At 37.7% G+C, this 22,501-nt stretch overlaps 1 protein-coding gene across 12 annotated transcripts in view; it reads right to left on the reverse strand.

The window, feature by feature from the left end:
- Positions 1–22,501, reverse strand: part of ADAM22 (ADAM metallopeptidase domain 22) — a 225,747-nt gene that overhangs the window by 63,951 nt on the left and 139,295 nt on the right. For all 12 annotated transcript variants that reach the window (XR_004899626.1, XM_028525789.2, XM_028525787.2 and 9 more), the window contains 7 exons: positions 19,635–19,717; positions 13,131–13,194; positions 11,389–11,458; positions 6,087–6,157; positions 4,006–4,080; positions 2,271–2,342; positions 1,269–1,435 (listed from right to left, as the gene is read on the reverse strand). Coding sequence is in view for 11 of the 12 variants with exons in the window: in XM_028525789.2 (XP_028381590.1) it covers positions 1,269–1,435; positions 2,271–2,342; positions 4,006–4,080; positions 6,087–6,157; positions 11,389–11,458; positions 13,131–13,194; positions 19,635–19,717 (602 nt within the window). In the remaining variant the exon portion in view is untranslated. The remainder of the gene's footprint in view (positions 1–1,268; positions 1,436–2,270; positions 2,343–4,005; positions 4,081–6,086; positions 6,158–11,388; positions 11,459–13,130; positions 13,195–19,634; positions 19,718–22,501) is intronic.

Here is a 22,501-nt window from a genome sequence, read left to right on the forward strand (position 1 = left end):
CCTGTATTCTTCAAAAAGCGTGTGGTCCAAAATGAACAAAGAAAGGCTGAGGAGGCCTTTCAGACTAAAGAAGACTAAAGATACCTGACAGATAACGCAATGAGTGATCCTGCACTAGACTTTGGATTGGAGGCGGGAGAGAATTAGCCTCAAAATACAGTATTGGGACAATTGCTAAAATTTGAATATAGACTATAGATTAGATAAAGTATTATATCAATATTAAATGATCTGGTTTTAATAATTTACTATAGCTATATAAGGAAATGTCTTAAGTATTTAGTAGTAAAGACCAGTAAGTAAACGTCTCCAAGTTACTCTCAAATGATTCAGGAAAAAAACTGATAGATGGATAAAAGGAAGAAAAGGAGGTAAGAAGGATAAAGAAAAGAAATCATAAAACAAATGGGACAAAATATAAATGATTGATCAATCTGGGTCAAAGGCATAGGGTATTTCCTTGAAGCATTCTTGCAACTTTTCTGTAAGTTTGAAATTACATAAAAATAAAAAGTTACCTACAAAATATACTCTTTTACTTCCATTTATAACTTTCTTCAATAAAAGCTCTGACTTCGGATGTTAGATTTTTAAAAGCTATTACATATAACTTGCTATTACATCAAATATGCTACTTACCAAAAAGAAAACCCTATAAGAGTGAGAATAATAAAAGATAAACTCTGGAAATATCACTAAGCTCTCAACTTAAATCAAAAACAAGGACAACATTAACATTTAAAAGAAACTTTAAAGAGTATAATTAATCAGTTAAAATACCCTTTATGATCATTAACAGTATTTTCACTCAGTAAATGCTTTGATTAAAACTCTTGAAAATTTAAATGAAACATACAGGGTGCAGCCGAAGTGAGGCTTACTTGAGTGTGGTTGGTAGGGCACATGAATGTCTCGCACAAGGTGGACAGCAATTTGAACAGTTCACCTAAAATGTCATATGGTGTGTTTGAGTGTGATATTGTTATGTTAAAGAATTATATGCTAATGATTTTGTGATAAAAGATTTTATAATAAAAAGGGGTGTTATTTGTGCCCAACCCTGTAAATGCTATACTAAACTCAAAATTAAACCTCTTATATTTTCATGTCAATTTCAATAAATTATACTTTAAAACTTTTTCCAAATGTATCTTCTCTGTCAAATCCTAATTGCATCACACAGTAGAAAGGATACATCTCAGGCACAAGTCATACAGCATTCAACGCAGAACCAAAAAAAGTAAAAAATCATTACAAAAGTTACGTACGAAAAAAGGTGAACTGCATCACTTTTCTCTTTGATGAAATCCCTTCTGTATTTCATAAACTCACGCAGGGTGATCAGTGGATTTTCAGATATGGCAAACTTGTTGTCAGCTGCCCAGGTTTCCATGGCAACCAACACTATCCTCGTCTTAAGTTGGTCTTTGTATATCTAGTATATAAGAAAATTAACATACCAGCTATACATAGGGTAAAATTGAATGTTTTATGAACAGAACTATGAAGGTCCTTTTATAGAAACCCCTTGAGTTTTAGTTAATTTAAGAAATTTCACTTTTCAAGAAAGATAATTATTTTTCTAATTTACATTCGTTTCCCCTGAGTAACAGAGAACTGACTATCTACCAAGTAATACCCAAAGAAGAGCACTAGTTAGAAACAAAAAAACACATTTTGACCCTTATTCAAGGCTCTCCCTGGGTCCATCTCCTGGCACCTAAACAAAGAATACATTACATACATTCTTGAGTTCCCCTAGCAAAAATGGAACAATGAAGACTCTCCAAGAAAATCATTTCTATACAGCCCAACTGTCCCTGACTAAGTTCGTGGAGAAGGTGCCAGCACTGCCTTGTCAGAGGAAGCTGTGGGAAGCAGGTGCAGGAGGATCATTGAGTCGTATCATTCCCACAGCGCCAGGCACCCCTTGGAGGGTGGCAACTCTTACACTGCTTTCCACTGGTGGAAGGACATGGTGAGTATCTGTTAGGGCCTAGGACCCAACCTTTTCTTTTCCAATGTGAAAAAATACAGGAAAGAACATTAGGCATAAATCTGTGGCTAATTTTGGCCACTACCTTTTATCATCTTCCCAGCCAGATACCAGAGTCAGTAAAGTCAACTGCAAGGTGACCAGGGATTTATGGGATACCTTGGCTGAAGCATTAACTTAAGAGTAGTGAAAATATAAGACCATATTATGCATTCTATTAATAATCAAGAGATAAAATTCCTCTACGGCAATGCTGAATTGGGTTGATACTTACTAAATCCGCCATGTTCACCACAGATTTCGCATACGTGTTGGTATGTACAACTGAAAGCCGATGTTTTTTAAACTGAAAGCAAAAAAAAAAAAAGTAAAAGGCTTTCAAATAATCATCAGCAAATAATCACCTCAGCAGAGAAAACATGGTGTAATTGAAAGATCTCTAAAGTTTTCTATAAAAAAAATGGATAAATTGAAAGTCCTCTATATGCTGCGTAGTCTGAGAAAAGGCTCTTAAAAATGTGAGGCCTCCATTTATTCATCTGTGAGATGAAGAAAAAAATACCCATTCCATCCATTTCACAAGTTTATTTCTATCACGAGATTGTTATTCGAAATGATTAAAATATATTAAAGTTATCTATGAATTACAAGACATACAAATATAAGTACTGTCAAAGTCAAAAAAGTGAGTGTGAATATTGCTAAAAGTAAAAATGTGCCTAAGTCCTATAGGACTCAGTCATAAGGAGAAGAAAGCCACGAGGGTCACAAAGAGGTAGCTAATAGGCTAGATGTGGATCACATATATCTTTTGTTTGCCCTTAATGCTGTTTTAAAAATCACGTAACACCATGTAAAACCTGATTTTTGGCTTCATTTGAAATTAGCATCTTCATACGGTAATAACTGGTAACTGCTGAGAAACAGCTGCTCCCATTACACAGGGCATGTGAGTTCCCTTTTGCTGTAGGCCACACCCCTCCCTATTGTTTAATACCTGACTCACTTGATTTGTGTTAACTGCATAAAGATGTCTACAGACATCTGAATTTGTGATTTCCCAAAATGTCCAAAATTATGTTTTTGAAACTTGTTTTGTAAAAATCTCAGGGAACAGTAACATTCACTGAATTTGAAAAGGTAGAAAGATAAAACTTAGTCTTAGCCTGAACAAGAAAGAAGCACTCAATCTTGATAGCACTGTCATTAAAAATAATTAAAATTAATATTATTTGTTTAATCATGTGTAAATAAATGACATTTTCCCTCAAATAAATCACTCAAAGTAAATCTAAATGTACTTTTATCTGAAATTAAGGAAAATCAAGCAGCATCCATCACTGAACATTTAATTCACTAGTCTGGTTACACAGAACAATTACCATTATAACTCACTGCTGTGCTATGACTATAACCATATGATTACAATGTGCCCACAAATTGAATATACAACATGCTCATGAAATTAATATATACAACTGAATATAACAAAATAACTGACTCATCAAAACTGGAAGTTTCGCTAGGTTCTTATCCTAATCTTTACTACTTGGCCATGTAAGTTTTTCCATATGGTTTACTGCACAACAAGACAGAAATAGAACGGTTGCTTTCATGTCGATAGGATAAAATTGAACATTGCAAACTAAAGTGTCACATTATCGGTGTCTCACTTACTTTTTCGATATAAAGCGGGAGTTTTCATTTATTTTAAACCTTGCCATTTTAGCAAGAGGAGATATTAGGCCCTACATTAGTCAGGTAAGAGCTGACATCAGAAGACTCAGAAATATTTTTGGAACCTCACCAAATACTGTTAGTTATTTTCACCTAAAGGGATTTCCTACTTGTAGGTTATTGGTTATATTTGCTAAATATATTTGGTTACACAAATACCTTGTCCAGGTGACAGGTTTGTGGGCCTCTTTCTTCTAAACATATTGCAGCACTGACCAGTTTAATCCAAGGTTCAAGCAAGTTCAAACAACGAAAAATTCAGCAAATCCTACCATGAGATGATCGTTCACAATCATCAGTTCAATGTATTTGGTTTCCTCCTCTACATTTCGAGGACGTCGCCGGAGCTGCAATATAGTAAAGGAAATGGCATTTAAATAGACCCTCTGAACTGGGCTGTGAAAAACTAAAAAATATGTTATATGTTAGATTCTCAGACTCTGTTAATCTTGTGCTAGAAAGTTTGTTCTCTTTCACAAACCTCAACCTACTCATCCTACCTCCTAGACCCTGGTAACCACTTTTCTACTCTGTTTCTATGAGTTTGACATTTTTGGGGTTTTTTTTTAGATTCCATTTATAAACGATACGATGCATTTTTATATTTTGGACCTAAGGCTAAGTAATATTCTGTTGTACATATACCACATTTTCTTGATCCATTTATCCATTGATGGGCACATTAATAATACTGTATTGTATAACTGAAATTTGCTAAGAAAGTAGAATTTCAATGCTCTCACCCCAAAGAAAGGTAAGTATGTGAGGTGACAGATGTGTTAACTCCATGGGGTAAATGTTTTCCAGTGTACACTTAAATATCTTACAGTTTTCTTTTCAATTATACCTCAATAAAGCTGAAAAAATTTAAATAGGAAAAACTAAAAAATATGGAAAAATAAGCAAAACCATGCCCCCACTTATTCATTTAGCATTTATTTTTTCATTTTCATCAATTTACTTCAGATTGGAGTAAGTAAAACATTTACATGGTTCAGAAATTGAAGAACTATAAAAAGTAGAGCACAAAGGTCTTCCAGTCCCCTGTCTCCTGTCTTCTTAGTCTTTACCCTTCCCCGACAGTGGGTACAGCACAGTCACTGGTTCCTTCCAGCCATACATATGCATATAAAATCAAAGAATATATATTTCATGTTGTACTTTCACTTATTTCACTCAGGCTATTTTAACAACAGATCTCAGAGATTATAATAAAATGGTTAATTTAAGCTCCTAAGACCCTCTGAGAGGTCTACAGGGAGTGGGATGATTGGCACTTTTATCCTTTAATCTCCAAATGTGGGATTGAGATGTGCCCCTTCCTCTGGGAGGAGTCAGGGGATCCCCAAACGACATGGTAGCCTTGGTAGGACAGTTTTAAGAGTTCCCAGGCAGTCTTGGGTTATCTAGTGCAGCTCTATTTGTCTGTTCAACAACAAATTTTCTCCACCTTCAAAATCGTGACCAATGAATACTACTCACGAGAGTCACTAAGGCAGCCATAGCCCTTTGTTCTCTGCAGTTAGTCTGTAACACAATCTTAACGAGATCTGCAAAATTAACTTTTTCCTTATGTCATGCTTTAATATACAGTTTTTCAATAAATCTGTTTGCTCACTTGCCCAAGGGTCATTCTTATGATGAGGGTATACAATCAAACTAAATCAATAATGAATGCGTATTTTGAGTACTGCATGTAAGGTAAACTAAAAATTTTCTGCTGTGTGGATTTTGTCCATTGCTTACACATTCTAAAACTTTAAAAACTTTTTTTTTCAAAATCCCTTACAAGTTGATAGAGAATAATAGACCATAATTTGGGGTTTAGGAACCAAAAAAGTAACATACGCTGCGTCAAATGACAAGACTCTCTTCAAAAATGGATATTTTTATGATGCTAGTCTCTGCTTTTTAATACAGAAGAAACCTAAGATTATACTTTCAGAGATCATTTCTATAGTTTGTTAACATGGAAGAGATCTGAGCCTTACCAGTTCATATAGTAGACTCTCTCACTACTTTCAACATTTTCTGAAGGTCAGAGAATTGCCAATACTAGCCACACAGTTCTATAACACTTCATCTCCCTGGGTCCACTGGCTTCTTAGAAAGAGAAATCAAGAATTTGTCTACTTGGCACATGACTGGATGTTGCAAATGTGTATGAAAACCATCAAAAGTTAGGTCAACAGAAAATTATCCTATTGTCTCAGTTATTAACACTTACTGTTTACCAACCCCTGACAAATGTCTTACCTAATACCCCCTCATAGAGACTTAATGTGGATTCAATTAATTGGCAGTCACCAAGTGTTTTTAAAGCACCATGACATATAGACCTGTGAATACATACCTGCCGTTTAGTCCTTTTTGGTCTTGGCTTCAAAATAAATTTTGGTGGAGTGATGTTTACTTGTTGGAATTCTAAAAGAAAATAAAAGTAAATTAAACTCAGTGAAATTTCCAGGTTTCTTTGATACAAGGCAAAGTTTTATTAGCCCTTCCTAGTATAAATTATATAAGTATACTTTGATTATTAATTAATTATAATTATTAATAATTATACATTATAACCACATACCTATATATTACTTATTAATTTTATAATATAGAATGCTTCACTTAATGGTAATGCAGAATATTAATCAAAGCAATTGTGTTCATATTAATACTGAATAAATGTCATTAACTAATATAACTAAAAAAATCTCAAACATTACTTGTAAGTTATCTCAAAAGTTTTCCTCATATTTCTCCTATAAAACCATCATATTCTGTATTGGAATCTTTTAAATAGCCAACTTGACCTTCACATTTACTACTGACCTTCATTAAAGAATGACACACCAAGTGTTGGTAAAGATGTGTAGTAATTAACTCTCACACAGCAATGATGAGAGTGTAAAATGGTATAACCACTTTGAAAAAGGGTTCAGCAATTTCTTATAAAATAATAGTTCTCAAAGTGTGATCCCTAGACTAATGGCATCAGCATTACCTGGGAACTTGTTGGAAATGCAAATTCTCATAACCCATCCAAGAGGTACTGTATCAAAAACTCCAGAAACTGGTGCAGCCACAATGAAAAACACTGTGGAGGTTCCTCAAAAAATTAGGAAGAGAATTACCACATACTCCAGCAATCCCACTACTGGGTATATAGCCACCGAAATTCAAATCAGGATCTCGAAGAGATGTCTGCACTCCCATTTCCACTGCAGCATTATTCATTCACAACAGCCAAGATACAGAAGCAACCTAACTGTCTATTGATGGATGAATAGATAAAGAAAATGTGGTACGTATCTAAATGGAGTATTATTCAGCCTTAAAAAAAGAAAATCCTGCTGTTTGTGACATCATGGATGAACCTGGAGGACATAATGTTAAGTGAAATAAGCCAGGCACAGAAGGACAAATACTACATGATACCGCTTATATGAAGAACCTAAAACAGTCAACCTCACAGAAGCATAAAGTGGAATGGTGGGCGCCAGGGGCTGGGGGAGAGGGAAACAGGGAGGTATTAGTCAGAAGATGCAAAGTTTCATTTTACAAGATGAATAAGTCCTACAGGTATATGTACTGTACAGCAGTATAGTTAATGCCTGTAGTTAACAATGCTATAGTATACACTTGAAATTTTGCTGAGAGTGTAGATCTTATGTTCAGTGTTCCAATCACTAATAATAACAATAATAAAGAGAGAACAGGAGGAAACTTTTGGAGTTGATGAATATGTTTATGGCATAGATTATGATAATAACTTTATGAATGTATATTTATCCCCAAACCCATCAAGTTGTATAATTATACAATTTTTGTATGTCAACCACACCTCAATAAAGTGTTTTAAAGAAACGTCCAGTGATGAGGCCAGCAGTCTGTGCTTAACTGGCCTTCCAGGTGACTTGGATGCATGCTCAAGTTTGGAAACATTGTTATACAGGAAGCACACTTCTATAGCTACCTATGAGCTGGTAATTTCACTCCTGGGTATTTGACAGAAATATAAACAGGTGCCACAAAAAGATTTTTACAAGAATTTTCATAGTTATTTTATTAAGTATTATCCAAAAATTGGAAACAACCCAAATGTCCATTAGCAAGATGAATAAAAAATTGTGGTATATTCATATAGTAGAACATACTTAATAATTTAAAAGAATAAACTATTGCTACCCCTGACAACATAAATCTCATAGGCATATGCTAAGCAAAAGAAGCAGGGCATAATACATGGTTCCATTTGCATGATGATCTATAACAGGCTAAACAAATCCATGGCCAAAAAAAAAAAAAAAAACCATCAGAAAGGAGACTGCAGAACTGGGAGTGGGGGACAATGACTGGGAACGGGCACAGCGGAATTCCCTGGGGTCACAGTGCAGCTCTAGGGCTCCTGAAGGGAACACACATGTGTCAAGACTCACTGAACAGCACACAAGGTTTGTACATTTCATGGTAGGAATTTTTAAAAAACTGAGTGTTATGGGGTCCATAGAAAATAAATAAGCTTTTTTCAAGATGTGTTCCTAAGACAATAATCTTAAGATTCCTCATACAGGTGGGGAAAAAGTAGGTTTACAGTTTTTCATACGGAAATAATACAATTAATAAATAATAATACAATAAAAAACTCTGTTTCACATACTCACAACTGTAAACCTACTTTTACCCCACCCTGTATGAATGAAATCATGTGGTATTTGTCTTTCTCAGTTTGACTTATTTTATTTAGCACAATACCCTCTAGGTCCAACCATGTTGTCACAAATGATAAAATTTCATTCATTTTTATGATTGAGTAATATACCATTATACACACACACACACACACATACACACACACACATATATATACACACACCATATCTTCTTTATCTAATCATCTACTGATGAGCATTTAAGTTGCTTCCGTATCTTGGCTATTATAAATAATGCTGCAGTGAACACAGGAATGAATATATCTTTTCAAATTGGTGTTTTGGATTTCTTAGTATAAATACCCAGAAGTGGAATTGCTAGGTCATGTGGTAGTTCTATTTTTAATTTTTTGAGGAGACTCCATACAGTTTCCCATAGTCAGGTGCACCAATCTGCAAGCCCATCCACAGTGCACAAGGGTTCCCTTTTCTCCACATGCTGGCCAACACTAGCTGTTTGTTGATTTATTGACAATGGCCCCTCTCACAGGTGTGAGGTGGTATCTCATTGTAGTTTTAAGTTTCATCTCTCTGATGATTAGTGACATCCAGCATCTTTTCATATGACTACCAGCCATCTGTATATTCTCTTCAGAGAACTGTCTATTCAGGTCCTCTGCTCATTTTTTAATTGGATTGTTTGGTATGTTTTTTTTGGTGTTACGTTGTATGAGTTCTTTATAAATTTCGGATATTAACCCCTTATCAGATGTATATTTGGTGCCTTCTCCTAATGGATAAGTTTTCTTTGCATTTCAAAGAAAAAACTGATGGTTGCCAGACAGGAAGGGGGCTGAGAGACTGGGTGAAAGTGGTGAAGGTATTAAGAAGTACAGATTGGTAGTTACAAAATAGTTACGGAGATATAAAGTACAGTATAGGGAATATAGTCAATAATACTGTAATAACTGTGTATGGTGCCAGGTGGGTGCTAAACTTATTGGTGGAGCACTTCATAAGTGATATAAATGTCTAACTACTTTGCTGTACAACTGAAACTAACATTGATGCCAACTGTAACTACCAATAAAAAAAGACAATGGTCCTAAGGGATGTGTTAAGTAAAACAAAAGGTTCTAGTATCAAACAAGTGCAGAGAACACCTGGTCATATTATATCTTTGGGAGATACATAATGCATAGAGCAACAAAGGTGCTGATAATCTGTAACCCACTGGAAGTGTATTAAAATCAGAATAAATAAGCTTACTTCTGAGCTTATTTTACAAAAATTGGAGTTCTGACATTTATTTCTCATTTATTTCTAACTTATCATGGTAAATCTAAGCGTTCTGAAAGACAAATAACACTCTTGAAATTGACAGTGCCAACTTTTTTTTTAAAGGAACCTCAGCACATGGGATTGACCGTCTGACAAACAGAGCTCCCTGACCAGGCAACAGTGCTAACTTCTAATGAGAAAAGAAAACCAGAAACTAATTGAGACAGATGTGAGTTTTCAAAGAACATGTTCAAAACTCATTTTTAATAACTGCAGAATTGCCAAGTTACTTCCAAAATTTCTGTTGAAAGGAAGCCCTAAACAGAGATTTTTTTCAAATTATAAGACTGTATCATGGCAAGCCTGCAGTAAAGTCCTTAGAGGGAACTGTACTTATTACTTTGAATGTTAATTCATGTTGATTACTTCCAATAATATATATTAGATTAAGACTTTATTTTCTGACCGCTAGTCATGAATTACTTTCTTTCCATAATAGGGATTGTAAAAGTTACATAAGATACTGAAGGAACAGTCTAAGGTATCTCTGTCTGTGTGAAGAAGAGCATTCAATGCTCATTTGCAGACTTTTCAAAATAGCAAATTCTATAAAATAGGACCTTCTATCCCCTTGGCAGCAGGAGAGTAGGGGAGGGTTTTATTTCCTTACAGGGAAACTACAGAAGGTCAAGGAGTTACAGATTCACTTCAGAGAGGAAGGGACATTAGAAAACACATTTCATTTTCTGATGAGAAGATAATGTAAACTTTTAGGTCGTTTTCCTAAGCAGTAGTTTAGGATTTGCTTTCAGTCTAGTAATTTTTCCATTTCTTCTGTGCCTCTCTCCCAGAGAGCATTCTCTTTGCACCTTCTTCCAAACCTCCCATCTCTTCCTAGCTGTGGGACCATGGAGGAGACAAGGCAGCTGAGCTTCATTTATAAAATGAAAACAATAATTCTATCTCACAGAGCTGTTGAAAAAACTAAAGTGAGTTTAAAATTTAGAATATGCTACGGCCATGATCAGGGCTCGCTAAGCAGGGGATGAAGCAGCTCCACGCCCGGTGTTGGGAGTGTGCCTGTTTTCAGCGGAGAACACACGTGAGCCCAGCTGAGCTAGTGCTCCGCATAGTCACTGCTCTACCACATGAGACCAAAGTATAAGGACTCTGCCCTATTGTCCTGTGAAGATTTGGGTGCACCTTTCAAATCAGTATGTATAAATACATGGACCTACAAACTTACCTGAGAAGGAAAGACTGATTTCACAAATAGCACATAAAATAAAAATGCTAATCTGTAATAGTTCTTCCTTGAAATTCGGGGGCATAAAGAGATGAGGATAACGGCAAATGGGAAAATGATTAATTAAGAGTTCATCCTTATTTTTACAACTCAGTATTTCACCAAGAGTGAATTTTTATACATATTATCTGCACAGACCAATTTTTGCCCTAATGTTGTTTCTCCTATGGTACCTTATTTGAATCTATGATTTTAAAAAGCATTCCTTCAATGTACTCAAGTTCTATCTTTCCAAACTCATCCACTGTAAGCATGTGGTTAGTCTGCATTTTATTTTCCCTCTTGATGACACTCAACTTTCTCCCTGAGACTGTCACAAGCAGTTGTGTGCTAATGATATTCCACCTATAGATTAGCTCTGAAGCATCAAAATGAATTATTTAAGTTGTCTTTTTTTTTTAGTTAATACAAGAATATCATACCAGCTGGAAGATCATCCAAAGGAAATTCAAAGAGTCTGGATTTGTAAACCGAATGAAAACGGAAATCCGCCTGAAATAGCATAAACAACAGAGATTAAGCATGTACTTCCGACTACCTCCAGGCTCAGGCAGTCATAGCTGGGGAAGCTGGAACTCTTAAAAGAATCATAACTTGGCTACACATTCTCCTGGGTTTAAAGGGGCAATGAGCCATTGCACAAAAGCTCCCACTCACGCCTGTATTCTCCCAGGACCAGAGCAGCATCCTATTAGAAGCGAATGCCTTCACAAACAGAGAAGCCAGAGCCTACGGTAATGGAAAATAAATGAATGGGCCTATTCCCCCAAGGAGAAGTAAGACATCTGGGAAAATGGGTTAATGTTTTTTATGACTGGTTCCCTTCCACGGACTCCCTGCCCTGCTTTCAGAGTCCGAGAGCTCTGCCAGGTGCAGACTGCAGAGCAAACACTTTTCCTCCTACTGGGAGCATGCTGACTGGTACGGCAGAGGCCCAAATGAACCTTACCACGAAATTCGAGTGTTACACAAAGTTCTGTGAAAATCCAACAGATAAAAAGTCATGTTTTGTCTAAGAAAAAAATTGGTGAGCATTCAAATAACTTCATCAGGCTTCATTCAATTACTAAAATTATAAGAGTATGTGAAAGTTGAGGCCATGGGGAAAATGTTAAGACAGGAATGAAAGAATTTGGAATAGAGGCAGAGCCATTATGATGACAGTTCAGGGACACCAACCCATTTTATTAAGCTATCAGTGACAGGGTCAAGCAAAGTGACAGAAGAGCAGGCAGTGGGGACCCAGAAAATAATATTCAAATCCGATAGTTTTCCAGACAATATTATGGTTAGGAAATGTTTCTTGAAATTATTTAAGTCTCTAAGCACTTGACCAATGCGCACGATATACAGAAGAATGTTTGTATATACAGAGCTGGAATGGAACTGGATTGTTTTGCTAATTTGTGGGAAATAAGAAAACCTAAATTTCTCTAAACTTCATCAGCACAGGGCTTTACAGACAAAGGGCAATAGACAAAAATCTCAAATCTAGAAAAGGAAAAGGTAGAAAATCACAAATCTGTGGTTTTGATCTCTTACAGAAAAAAATGTTTGCATTTCCCCCCTCTAAATTCATATGCTGAAGCCTCAACTCCCCATGTAATTGTATTTGCAGCTAGGGCCTGTGAAGAAATGATAGGGGTTGAAAGAGGTTATAAGGATGGGGCCCTAATCCAACAGGGCTTGTGCTGCTCTGAGAAGAGGAAGAAACAACAGAGCTCTCTCTTTCTCTCTGCCATCTGAGGACACAGCAAGAAGGCAGCTGTCTGCAACCTAAGGAGAGAGCCCTCAACCAAGATACTACTGACACCTTATTCTTGGACTTGCAGTCTCCAAAACTGTGAGAAAATAAATTTCTGTTGTATAAGCCACCCAGAGTTCTGTAATGATATCCTGACCAGACCAAGACAGATTTATAGCACATGACAGTAGAGATAGAAATGGAAGCTTCAGAACACCTGTGAAGGAAAGTATTTTCAACTTAAAGGAGGAGTAAGAGATGGATTTAAAAAGAAAAAAAGAACCGTGGTTTTTATTTATTCAGTATTTAATTTAAATAATATATATATTTAAATAAAATACAGCAGAGAGATAAAAAGGAGGGAATAAAGCACCCAGCATCGCACTCACACTCGCCACAGCCAACAGAAGGAGCACTTACGTGGGAGGTGTTGTTTTCTTCTGGCTCAATGAGATAGGTGTGGTTCCCATCATAGAACATCCCACTGCCAAGAACAAGAAAATAATTAGGCATGGCTATCAACTCCTACCTCAGAACCAAGTCATTTTAAAATCAGCAATAGCCAAAGTACCAGTTTACTTCTCAACACCCACTTCCTAGTCCCACCCATCACCAACACCACACCACAAATCACATACACACACCACATCACAAACCAGACACACACCACACATACACACATGCACCCACATATTATACACCACACACACTGACCACAGCATGCATCACTCACATATATACAGAACCCCCGAGATACCACACAACACCAACACCACATACTACATACACACACCTCACACTACATACACATACACTGCTAAGAGGGAAAGGTCCCACCCTCTAATTCCCCACAAAGCAGCAGGGTCTCCTCATGTAGGCTGTTCCCCAGGCTCAGAATTACCATTCTCCAATTGTGGGCCATTATTCCTCTCTCCAACATATGATTTTAAAACTTTAATATGCAAATAGTCAACTGGAGAGCTAGTAAAAATACAAAACTTTCAGGGCCTTTCTCAGATTTCTGGGCTGGTGCCCAGGAAGCTGCATTTTAAACAAACCCCCAACGATTCTGATGCCCAATGTCAGGGGCTATCCTGAGAACTGTCTACCTGCCACACATGTGGAAGATGTCATAGTAACAAGAGCCAACACATTTCAACAACTTACCATGAACTAAACACACTCAATTAATCTTTCCCACAAATGTATGATGGAGAAACACTGACTATCCTCATTTTACAAGTAAGGAAACCAAAGCCCAAAGAGACAAAGTAACTTGCCCAAATTATAATATATCAGTGAGAGCAGAGGCAGGAATAGAGCAGGCAGATTGGTTCCTGAACTGCTTATCTCTAGTCGGCTACCCACCTTCATTACTGTTCACTGAACAGACATTTAGAAAGCACACAGTGTGCACTGCTCTAGTGCTGGGGATACAGCACTGAACAAAACAGACTGCTTCTCTGCCCTCTGTGCTGATGCACATTATAGGGAGGACAGAAAATATACGCAATCAACGACTAAATATATATGACATGGCAATAAATTCTAGGGAAGAAAATAAAGCTGGTAAAGGTCAATAACTGGTGTCAGAGGACCGAACGTAGGGACCAGCGACAGAGGACTGTTAATTTACATAGAGGGTCAGAGCACGGCTCCATGAAGAAGGTGGCATTTAAGCAAAGACTGAAAGAAGTGATTTGGTGAGCCATAATGATGTGTGTGCAGAGAGCATTTCAGAGTCGAGTCCTAAGGTGAGAGAATCTAGGCGTGTTCCAGAAACACTGAGGACGTGTGGGCTGGAGCAGAGCGGGTGAGGGAGGAGAGCTGTAACATGAGATCAGAGTAACAAGTCAGCTCTAGGGCCTCTGTTTTACTCAGAGAGATGAGGAGCCACCACAAGGTTCTAAGCAGAGGGGGAACACAATCTCCCTTAAATTTTAGAAGAACTCCCCCAATGGTAATGGTATTTCCACTGCTACCACCTAAGTGATCATCTTCTTTCCCCATCTAATCCTGGTGAAAGGAGATGGTTGCTTCAGCGATAATAATGAAAATAGTAAGAACTGGTGAAATTCTGGCTATTTTTCCAAAGTAGAGCCAACGGGATTTGTTCATGATTTCAAATGATACATGGAGAAAAGAGTCGTGTCAGTGAGGACTCCAGGTTTTGACCAGAGCCACTGGAAAAATGGAGTTGCCATTTAAAAAGGTGAAAACAGCTGCAGAAAGGACAGAACGGGGTTGGCACAAGGAAGCCAGATGCAGGGGGCAGAGTGTAAATGTAACATACCACATTGTTCCTTATGACACTGAACAGAGTTCAGGGTTGGACTTCGTGTGCTGGAGATGACTATCGGCCAATGGAGAAATCCTCTGGAGAGCATTCTGAGCTACAGAGGGCCTCAGTGCCCACTCAGAGAGATCCTGATAGTCACTGCTTTCAGTGGAACATGGCCCTTCTACTGAGACCAAGCCCCTTATGATACTAAAGGAATGTATCATGTCATTCGGGAAGGGGGGAAGCTGTAATCTTCTGCCGTCATTTTTCAGTGTTAGGTGGAAATGACTGTAAGACATGCAAGCTGTTAAACAAGGAACAGTATGTGTCTTTCACTGATGGCTTAGTGAAATCAGTTGGTTTCCCTGAGCTGTCATCATAATGGCCTCCAACTCTGCCTCTATCCAAATTCTTTCATTCATGCCTTAACATCTTCCACATGTTCTCAACGTTCACATACCCTTAGAACTGCCACCCTCACATCTGTAAGGTTTTCAAACAAGAGTGAGCTTTCTGAATTTGGATGACATAGCATTTGGAGTTTAAAGCTAAACAGATGCAGTTTGTAATCTACAGGACAAATAATGCCCCCTTTTTTATTACAAAATGTTTTATTACAAAACATAAGCATATAACTTTGTAACATAACAACATCACACTCAAGCACACCATATGACATTTTAGGAGAAATGCTCAAATTAAAACTATAAATTATTACACCCATATTATTACCCTACCAACTACACTTCAAGCAGGTGTTACTTCTGCAGGACCCTGTATTACTGGCAATACATGCCTAAGAAATCAGTGGGGAAAGTCTTTTCAAAACAGTAGACCAAACATGGCAGTAATATTCTTTCTGCTCCTGTTAAGACCAGGCTGGGCCCATCAAGAAAGTTATATAAATCCATTCCCTCCACCAAAGTCCACACAGTAACACTAATTAAGTTGCAGGCAGTTTGTTTTGTTTAACTAGTACTAGGTGTTATTTCCTCTTGCATTAGGTTAATGTCCAGTGTGAAGATCAATTACTTTTACTGGGTTTCAATATCATGATATACAGTGTAAAGAACGCAGATTCTGTCACCATCTATTTCTGTAAGATTCTGGTTCCTGATATGACACATGCCATCACAATTTCTTTAACAATGAAAAGGCCTATGTGCTTTGTTTGCCTTATTTGAGGACTGATACCTTTTTGTTATATTTATATAAATTCCAATAAGTATATTGAGATAATAACATGGAAAATGCTTGATAAAAACCTGCAGCTAGGACCAAGTCATTGTAAGTCAATTGAACAAAGATTTTGAAAGGCTTATCACAGTGTTTTTAAAGAAAAGAAACATTCTTACAAATTGCCACAAGAGGGCAATAAAATTACACTTGATTTCATTCTTTAAAATTCCTATATTTACCAGGATTTTGTCTTCATGTCAAATATACCAAGACCAAAATATTAACCATTAGTCCTTTGAATTTAGAAAAAAAGTTCTCTTTCAGGTTTTTTATGTAGGAGATATAAATCTGATTATTTTCCCTTTGTGTTCAACTGAATTAAATACATTAAGGAAAACTGAAAATCTTAGCATGTATTTGGTAATAGGTAAAAGATAAATTATGTATGCTATAACATATCTCATATCTAAATGATTGAGATTAAGACAAAATAAATTATTTAACATTCAGTAATATCAACCCAAAATATTTCTCAGTAATTTCTGTTCAGAATGTAAAATTAAGACAAGAAGCAATAATAAAAATGAAAAGGAACTAGAGTAAGTTTTTGCAACATGCTCATAAAAGTGGAAGAACACCCAAACATGATTCTACACAATCCTGACCATGTTCCAAGACACACAGTGGGTTTTCTGGTTGTTTTGATGTAGTTTTAAATGAAAAGTTTTCTAAAGGTAAAAGTAAATTTTACTTATTTAAAACAACTGAAGTAGACCCTAAGTTCCACCCCTGACCTAGTCATGAAAATTCCCTTAAACTTCCTTTTCCATCCTCCTTCACAGGACTACGGAGGCTTAGTAGCAAGCAACGGTCTTAGGTTCTCAGCTCCAGCAGAGCCCTTAGAAGGCAGCAGTAACTTCTTTCTGATTGTCCCAATATTGTGTCCATTCAAAAAACTGAGAGGCAAACTGGAATAAGCACCAGGCAAGATGCTTAAAAAGTGACTTTGGATTGAGATTTTTAAGAGGAAGGGAGAAAAGGGAAAGACTCTCATTTTTATATCACTCTCCTACTAGACACATGCACCATCACAGATGTCGACAGGCCCGGTACACTAGTGCTAGCTGACAGCTGTACTCACCTGGAAATCAAAACAAATTGACCGCTGAAGGCAACTTCAACATTTCTTTTCCGGGATATGAACCAAGTCTTTCAGATATTAGGTGTGGATTCCTAATTGTTAAAAGTGTTTCTCTATTCGAATAATTTATTTAAAATAAGGAGACCAATCAGAATGGCCATCATAAACAAAGCAACAAAGAACAAGTGTTGGAGAGTATATGGAGAAAAGGGATCCCTAGGGCAACTGTTGGTGGGAATGCAGACTGGTACAAGTACTATGGAAAACAGTCTGGAATTTCCTCAGAAAACTACAAATGGATCTGCCTTTTGACCCAGCAATTCCACTGCTGGGATTATACCCTAAAAACCCTGAAACACCAATCCAAAAGAACCTATGCACCCCAATGTTCATAGCAGCACAATTTACAATAGCCAAGTGCTGGAAGCAACCTAGATGCCCATTAGTAAATGAATGGATCAAAAACCTATGGTACATTTACACAATGGATTCTATGCAGCAGAAAGAAAGAAGGAGCTCCTCCCCTTTGTGACAGCATGGATGGGACTAGAAAGCATTATGCTAAGCAAAATAAGCCAGGCAGTGAAAGACAAATACCATATGATCTCACCTTTAACAGGAACCTAATCAGCAAAACAAACAAACAAGCAAAATATAACCAAAGACACTGAAATTGAGAACAGGCTGACAGTGACCAGGGGGGAGAGAAGAGGGAATTTCAGGGAGAAAAGGTAAAGGGTTTCCAGGAACAGGTATAAAGGACACATGGACAAGGGGGGGCAGGTGGAAACAGGAGGGAGGTGGGGAGGGCTGGGGGGTGGGCTGGGATGGGGGGAAAAGGCAGAAAACTGTACTTGAACACCAAAAAAAATAAAATTTAAAAAATAAAATAAAATAAAATAGGGAAAACAGTCTTTTACAGCAAATAAGCCAAGAGAAGTCCTCCAGTGTGTCAGGCACATGGCCTCCTATTTCTGGCTGTTTAGCTGATCCTCACCCTCCCACCTTTCCTCTCACACACTTGCTGCCAGGGCTTGACCACAGGTACAATTTAGGCAGACCAGCTACATTTTCTGGCCTTTCCCGCTAGATCTCTTTCCATGATTTCTTTAAGACCTGTCAATCTAACCCCTCTCTCGGAAGATTCCATCAAACCCAGTTCTGGGCCCATGCCACCTTCCTCAGGGGCATTTCCTTGCAGCCCTCCAGCACCACCTCACCCATCAGTGCCCACTCTCGTTGCATTTCTCTCCATTTTTTGTCACTTAAAGAAAACAAATATACCTATCATATTCCATAGTTGGAAGCTGAACTAGATTTAGCTCCCCACCTCCCACCCCACCCCAGACTGAGCTTCTAGGGGCAGAGATCATGTCCTAACCACCTAAGTATTCCTACTGGCCAGCACACAGCAGACACTCAGTAACTGCTAGGTAGATGAAAAAGCTACATCTCTAACTTGGTAATAGACAGAAAGTATTACAAATTCACCAAACAAAAATTTAACAGAACTGAATTAAAGTATTGGCCTGTTCTGTGTCAAAAAAAAAAAAGTAAAACAAATCAGAAGGAATGAGATGATTTAGCTTCATTAGAATGCTGAGGAAAGACTGTGGCTTTGAAAGGGGTTACAAAACAAATGCAAGACGGCCACCTGTGCATCACCATTACTGACAGGATAGAGGAAGTAGATGTATTCCCATGCTAAACATCAGCTAACATTCTTTGATAATGAAGGTTATGAGAAAGGAAGCAAGACCCCCACCCTCCCCCAGGAAGGATGAACTTCGATCCTTGGAGACCTCTGAGAACAGAAGAACCCTCCCACGGTTTGTAGCGGGTTAGGTGGGACTTCAGCTGGAAAAGGAGCTGAAACACATGAGCTCTCGAGGTCACTTGCAGTCTATTCTCTTTGCACGAGGAGTCATGAGTTTCTTTCCATCTGCTAAAATTTCGATTATTCTATAAAAAATATAAAAACTAACATCAAGGAGGAATAAAAGTAGAACTGCTACCCGGAGGGTAAACATCCATAGAAACAGCCCCAAATTACCCAAACCACTCTGGTCTCAACTTGGACGGATCTAGAAAAATGCTTCAAACACCACTATCAGGTATCATATTGTAATTCCAAAGCCCTGGGTTTCTGCAGCTCTAAGTTTAAAACATGTTTGGTTTATAAACCACAGAAAAGATCAGATCCATCACTGATTTCAAATTATTTCTCAGCATAAAGTAGGGATTTTGATTACAGTGAGTTACAAATAAAGAAAAAAGTGACTGAAAGAATGGATGGTACAAAAAAAATACTGTGGACACTTACTGAAGTCCATGGCATGTTGACAATGCAACAAACGAGGCAGGGTTTCCTCGGATGTGGCCCTGGTAGTAACAGTGTTCTCCTCCCTGAAAACAGAATAGAGAACATAAGCCGTTGCCCTCACAGGGTGAATCCGCCGTCACTGCGCAGGTTTCTGCCACACCGCACTTCCATATGTAAAGCTCTGGACAATGTTTCATTATTTGGATTAGGATTATCAAGCCATTTCTAACAGAATTACTCATAAAAACTCCTAGTGAGCTGACTCAAAGCAAGACAGGGAAATAAAAGTTGACTTAACTCTCCATTTATGGAGGTGATGAGAGAAGGAACAAAGAAACAAGTACTAAAATACACACGCAGCTATTGCACCAGGATAAATTTAATCATCTGCTTCTCCAGTCATCAGAAATTCAGCCTGCAGCAGCAGCAAGATGATACTTTCCCATAAAGCTCAGTAACAATGCACACAAATCACTCAAGAGTCACTAAATTAAACTGATGGAGGAGAATGGCTATTTTTACAGTGTTTCTATCCAAACTTGACAAGTTTATACTGTTCTTTTCTCCCATCAGGAATGGCTTTACTGGTAAGCAGTCTAGGGTAGGGCTGGAAATTGAGAAGTTTCTTCCTGCAGCCAGTTACATTAACCAAATTCCACCAACTCATTTCCTCGGATTAAATGTTCCTGGAAAACAGAAACGTAAATCCTCTGCCATCTCAGGGTGGTGCCTTCAGTTTTAAATACTTGCTACTCATTGTGTGGTCTAAAAACCAGTAGCACTTACATCACTGGGAGCATGTCAGTAACGCAGAGCCTCAGGCCCTACTCCTGATGGCCTGTATCAGAATTGCATTTCCACAAGGTCCCTACCAAGGTGATTGATTCACATGCACATTAAAGTTTAAGAAGCCCTGCCTTAAATGACCTTTTCTACCCTCCCCCCATCCATCTCCAATGTCTTCAGAAACTGAAAGCTTTTAATTAAACTGACCCATTGAGATATGAAAGAATGAAATAGGACAGACTAATAGAATGGGTGGCTTAAAGGAGCAAATGTTAACTACTTCACAGTCTGGCTTCAGGACTAACCCCACTTAAAATATTCCCTGCTTGACAAATGGAAGGGAGGGACAAGGAGGGCACGAGGGTGTAACAAGGCTAAAGACATCTTCTTCCTGGGAAATCCAAGGAAGGCAGCCAGGCCTGAGACTGCTGCTCCTAATGAGATAACCCCACAAGACGGACTGAACCTCGGCTTTGATGAGAGGGTAGAGAGCAGGTAAAATGGTACACACAGTGTAATCCCTGACCCTCTGACACTTACAGTTCCCAAGGCAATCACTGAGCACCACAGACCGAGGAGTGTGCTTGGATTTGATGGAGGATAAAATAGAGTGGTATTTCCCATGTGGGTCTGACAGGGGTGGAATTCAGAAGGCTTAAGGACAGAAACAAAGCTGGGTACTGACTTCCTTTGTAGGGTTGGTGGGGCGTAGCTGTTAACAGTGTGAACTACCGGCTCCTTCACTTACTAGCTGTGCAATCTCAAGCAAATTACAAAACCTTCCTCTGTCATCTGTTGAATGGGGGTAATACTCTCAGAGAGTTGGTTGTTCAGATGATTAAAAAGCTAATATGCATAGGGGCTTAGAATAATGCTTGTTACTTGGTATACACTCAATAAATGTTTGCTGCTGTTATAATTACTGTATGTCAGATATTGTCCTACTCAATTTACATACATAGTCACTTTCAGTAATCATATCAATCCCACAATACTATTATCTCTATTCTACATAGGAAGTCACAATCTCTGTGAGCCAAGGTTGCTGCCTGGGAAGTTGCTAGTGCCATTGTCCCTACACTACTTATGAGTTGGATATAAAACCTGTGAGTTATGTCGTGCAAATCTAAGCTTTTCCCTAGACCAATTTTTTAAAATTTATTTTTGAGTGGGGCTGGGGATAAATTTAACAGAATTTTAAATATCTTGTTGGAGCTATTGGACTGGTAAATTATCCATAAGATTAGATTCTAACTGACAGGTCTTTACGTTTCAAACAACTTTCACTTCTTGGACACAATCTAATTGGATCATAAATTAACACTCGAGCTTTCAATTGGCCAGACACAAAAAACCTACAGTCAACGATTTGACCTGAACAGAGAGAGACTCTTATCTAAAAGCATAGGTCTAAACACAGAGTAAATAAAAAGACAATAGAGACAAGGAGAAATAGAAACAAAGAAGATAATCACAATAATTATGGTATCCGATTAGGGAATAATGGAAGTTGACAAGTCACTGTACGTGGGGAAAATATGTCAGAGGAAAAGGCATATAAAAAATGTTTTATAAATTAAAAAAGTTTTCTTTAAGATAACAAATTAGGAAATACATTATAGTAAACCATAACCAGGACCAAAAAATTCATGCTTTAAAGCAATATTCCATTGATTTAGAGCTAAAGAGATGATTAGATAATGGAAAATAATCTTTCACTAATTTCTAATCCTGAAAAATAGGAGTCAATCCAAAAACAGCATATGATCAGAACCCATCTGCCCAAAAGCCTAATGTTCGCGGCAAATGAAGAGCTCAATATGGTTGGTTCATTATCAAGTGTTTCCATGACACCTCAATAGAAGCATAAACACCAAGAAGGGAAAAAATCCTCAATTTGGGCTACTATAACACAAATTTTCAGGCTGTCATGTACCAGGAGTATATGTAATTTTTCTAAATAATGGTGGAAATTAATTTTTCCAAATAAATGGTGAATTTTTTTCAGGGATTATCTATCACAAATCAATAGTTGCTAGAACTAAGAACCAAACTAATGCAGCATTTCTAACATGCCTGAA

The sequence above is a fragment of the Phyllostomus discolor genome, chromosome 10, assembly GCF_004126475.2.
Source record: "Phyllostomus discolor isolate MPI-MPIP mPhyDis1 chromosome 10, mPhyDis1.pri.v3, whole genome shotgun sequence".
Classification (NCBI taxonomy): Eukaryota; Metazoa; Chordata; class Mammalia; order Chiroptera; family Phyllostomidae; genus Phyllostomus; species Phyllostomus discolor.